This window comes from Mizuhopecten yessoensis, unplaced genomic scaffold (genome assembly GCF_002113885.1).
Source record: "Mizuhopecten yessoensis strain PY_sf001 unplaced genomic scaffold, ASM211388v2 scaffold785, whole genome shotgun sequence".
NCBI classification, from domain to species: domain Eukaryota; kingdom Metazoa; phylum Mollusca; class Bivalvia; order Pectinida; family Pectinidae; genus Mizuhopecten; species Mizuhopecten yessoensis.
Window position 1 is genome coordinate 31,489 of NW_018403720.1, and position 4,157 is coordinate 35,645.

Sequence of the window (4,157 nt, forward strand, 5' to 3'; positions counted from 1 at the left end):
TGATTTGTGTTATTCAAATAATTTGGTCAAGAAGGCTGTCTGGTCAAGTAAATTTATAAATGTTTAATAAAAGCAATTTATCTTTATTTGTCATGTTTGTGTTGTTAGTACTTAGTAAGTAATTTGAGAAATCCAAAAATCATTCAAAGTGATGCTTGTTAACTTTGGTTTTGTAGTTTAATACTAGTTAGAACCCCCAGTTTCCATAGTGCATAAAGGGACTGGTTAGTGATCCATACACATAAGCACTATCATGCTCGCCATGCAGTTATGTTACAAGCTAACTAGCATACTTCAGAGGGTGATAAGGGATCAGAGGGTACTACAACAGAATACAAAGTAAGCACAAGCAATACATGGAACTGAAGACAGATAGTTTATTTCTTACTATAATGGAAGCTAAAAGCTACAAAACTATAATTTCTCCATACACGCATTGAAAAAAGTAAACCGATTATTTCACCCATTATCGGATCGGATAGGGTATCCGATTCCAACCGATGATCGATTATAATTTTCAACCAATTTCCCAACACTAGCTACAGGCAAAATAAAATATCAGTATTTATGATTAAAATTCATTCAAAAGAACCTGTTATTTTTTTCTTAAACATTTCACCCCTGTGATTTAAAGTCGAACAAAGTCATTATGTTGAACAAATTTTATAGCCTTTCATCTCAGGATGCAACTTGCAAAGTATCATTATCCTGGGACCCATGGTTATTCAGAAGAGGTCGTTTAAAGATTTAAACATATTTGACCCCTGTGACCTTGAATATAAGTCAGTCATTCACTTTAACAAACATAGTAGTCCTTGATCCCAGCATGCTACTGACTAAATATCAACATCCTGAGCCTTTTGGTTATTCAGAACAAGTTGGCTTTTTTCGTTTTTTTTTATATTTTGAACATATTTGCTCCTTGTGACCTTGAATATGATTCAAGGTCATACATTTAAACAAACTTGGTAGCCCCAAGGATTGAATTTAATTTTTAAATCCACAAGCAAACTGTTGCTTGTGGTTTCAAAAGTTAAAAGCAAATTGACAAATCAAGAAGCAAAATATTTGGACGTCAAAATTTTATTTAAGAATCATCCAACGGCATGTATAGCGTTTCTACTGGTGGGGCCCATATGGCAAGGTGGTTGGGCGCTTTGTCTGCCGGCCATTGATCCACCACCTGTTGACGAATGGTCTTGGTGCAAAGTCAGCTATCTTGGGTCCCTCCATGTCAACCCTCATCAACATGTCAATAGTTTCATTGTTAAGTCTACACCGCCAGTCTGATTTTATCCTTTCCATTGTGGAGAATCCTCTCTCACATGTGGCATTGGAGAGAGGATATATACTTGTCAGGTGGATGAGCTTGAGAATGTTGGCATACTCCTGTCTGTTGACATCCTCCTGACTCACTCTCTGCCACACAGCCAAGGGATGGACAATTCTAAAGTGTGGGTTACTGCTCTGTCCACTCTGCTAGGGCTGCTATGGGATCATATCCTGCTGCTGCGAGCAGTGTGTGGAAGTGGTCTGCAATGACGTGTATGTCTTCAACTCCATACTGATGAAGAGCTGTAAAATATCAAGCATTATAATTGGAATTAAATAATATTATTGCAAGTATTAATTTGTTTGTTGTTTTTAATTTTAAAAAAATTATCATAACCTTGCTGTACATTCATTTGATTTAGTTAAATTGAATACCTGTTCCATCATTGACATCTGGCCAGTTCTTGTAGTCAAGGGCATTGCAACTCATACACAGGATCTTCACTTATCAAGTTTTCCATCCTTCTTTGGATGCAGTCCAAGATGTCCTGAAGTATGGTCCCTTTTTGCTTTTTCAGGCAATCCTGAGCCACAACATTGCGAAGTGTATGGTCCTTGTGTTGGTCTCCAACCACATCCTGGTCAAATTCACGTAGAGTTGGACCAGGGTTGTTGATCATATCTCTAAGAGACAGTTGGGCACTTTGCACTTTCGTGACTGCACTTGTAACGGTAATGTCCTCACGCTGAAATAACAGACTGATTCTGGTAATTTCCAAGAGTACATCCTTAATGAAGTACATATACCATACAAACTTGTACTGTAGCAATTTTGCAATGATACCCTTGGCCTTGGCTCGATCTTCCCCTCTGTTTGTATTGTCCTCCGCATAATTCATGATGTGCATGACGATCACTTTCCAATTGCTTTTCAACTTTGCAACAGCCATCAACTTGTGTTCAACCCATCTTGTTCCGTTAGCTTTGGCAGGTTTGTAGAAATGGTCTTCCATCATGTCAGCAATGTCATGTGCCTCCTTATTGCGTTTTGCAGAGCCTCTGTAGAAGTAGAAGATCAGTTGTAAGACATCAACTACTGTGTCCATGTAGGTTTGCTTAAATGCGTCCTTGATGGCCAGTTCCAGTCGATGCGCTAAACACCATACTGACAAAACCCAGTCTGCGTTACCTTGTTCCTTCAGCAGACTAATGACCCCCTTTTTCTTTCCCATCATGACATTGGCGCCATCTGAACAAAATCCAACCAATTTCTGTTTATAGTCCTGGAGACCAATCTCTTCAAACGCTTTGTCAATTGCATCAAGTACTCCTTGAGCTTTTGTATTGGCTGGCTGGGCTAGTTTAAGAAACTTCATCCTAGGATAAAAGTCAACCAAAACCTTCACCATTATGAGTTCCTTTTCAACCTCAGAATTGTCAGTTGAGCCATCACAGAAAATGCTGAAATAATCAGCTTTTTGCAGCAGTTCTTTAAGTTCAGTATAATAAAAGCCAGCTATTTCTCCAACAAATTCTTTGGCTGCCTTGTTGTTGAAATATGTTTCCCCAATACTCAAACCATTTAATGTCTGCAGTTCCAAAATATCTTTGAAATCACTAAATGGTCGTTCTTTCTGTACAAGGTAATATGCAGATCGAAACAATTTGTCCATTTTCTCCATCACCTGCTCATCCACTTTCTGGAAACCCTTTTCAAGAGGTGCTGGTTCTTTTTTCTTACACATATTCTGGGCTGTCCTTGCACCGACTGCCCTCGCATGGCCTTGGGATTTTCGGTGTTGGATGATTGATTCTTTTTTTACACGTTGGGAACCGGTCACCAACTGCAATGGACAAAAATGTTTGCAACATTGAGGGTGTGATTCTACTGTCAGTGACAAGAGTTTACAATCATCATGTTAATTTGACCAAATTAACTGTACGCTGGACATTAAACTTCTGGACAGGTATAATATATAATGACATTTTAATTTAAATCAAAAATTACATATGCCGGGACTGGATAACATAGTGCAACAATTAGACATGAACTTACTCAGTGAGTCATAGGTTTTTAAATTAAATATTATACTCCTCTTAAACTTTATATCTATTATTTTATATAATACATTAACACATTTTGTTTGTTATAGTATTTATTACAATTTACTAAAAAAGTATTCAGTCATCAGTGACAACCCAAATTTTCACAATTTTATTAATAAAATTCAATTATTTAACTCATTTCAACTTTATTGCTCAATTATAATAAATTGTAACAAACTGTAATTTGATTGTAAGTTACATAAATCAACAAATATATAAATTGAATGGGAAAAAACACCACATCCCCGGTTACGTATATATGTACCTCTGCCCATCAATCATTTAAACCGTTTGGGAATATGTTTTTTATAATTTGTTTCTGGTCGAGCAATACAATTAAATGTAGATATATTGGGAGCGTATTCCATAAAAAATGTTATTAAAAGCACAGTCAGTACCGAGATAGCGGGACTCCCCTGATTTTAAAGCAAGATTGTGCAGATTTCGTTTTAATATCCTCACGAAATCGTACTTGCTTCGAATTTATATAGTTCTAAATATTAACAAAATCATGAATGGAATGTTGCGTTTATTTGAACTTAAAACTACAAACATACAATTTCAGACTATTATATTCACATACCGATGAGGTTTTGTCCGACTGTTTGGGGGAATCCCGGCACACCTCACACCATATTTTGACAGTGTTGTTATCCTTGTCGGCAATGTAGCCTATGTCATGTAGGTCACGCTGCCATTTCTGTACTGTTTTTATTTGTACGAGAGGCTGAGCTTCAGTCTTCGCCGGTGGTTCTGTTAGTGTATGCACTTTTTTAGTG

General features: G+C 37.0%; 2 protein-coding genes across 2 annotated transcripts in view; both read right to left on the reverse strand.

Annotated features, from left to right (window-relative positions):
- The window catches only part of LOC110452848 (beta-ureidopropionase-like), a 37,285-nt gene that overhangs the window by 19,126 nt on the left and 14,002 nt on the right, over positions 1-4,157 (reverse strand). The gene's annotated exons all lie outside the window — the stretch shown is intronic.
- LOC110452839 (zinc finger protein 862-like) lies at positions 1,488-3,382 on the reverse strand. Its single transcript, XM_021501552.1, has 2 exons — positions 1,708-3,382; positions 1,488-1,575 (listed from the first exon to the last, which is right to left on the reverse strand). The coding sequence occupies exon 1, from the start codon at positions 3,015-3,017 to the stop codon at positions 1,743-1,745; it is 1,275 nt and encodes a 424-aa protein (XP_021357227.1). The 5' UTR covers positions 3,018-3,382; the 3' UTR covers positions 1,488-1,575; positions 1,708-1,742.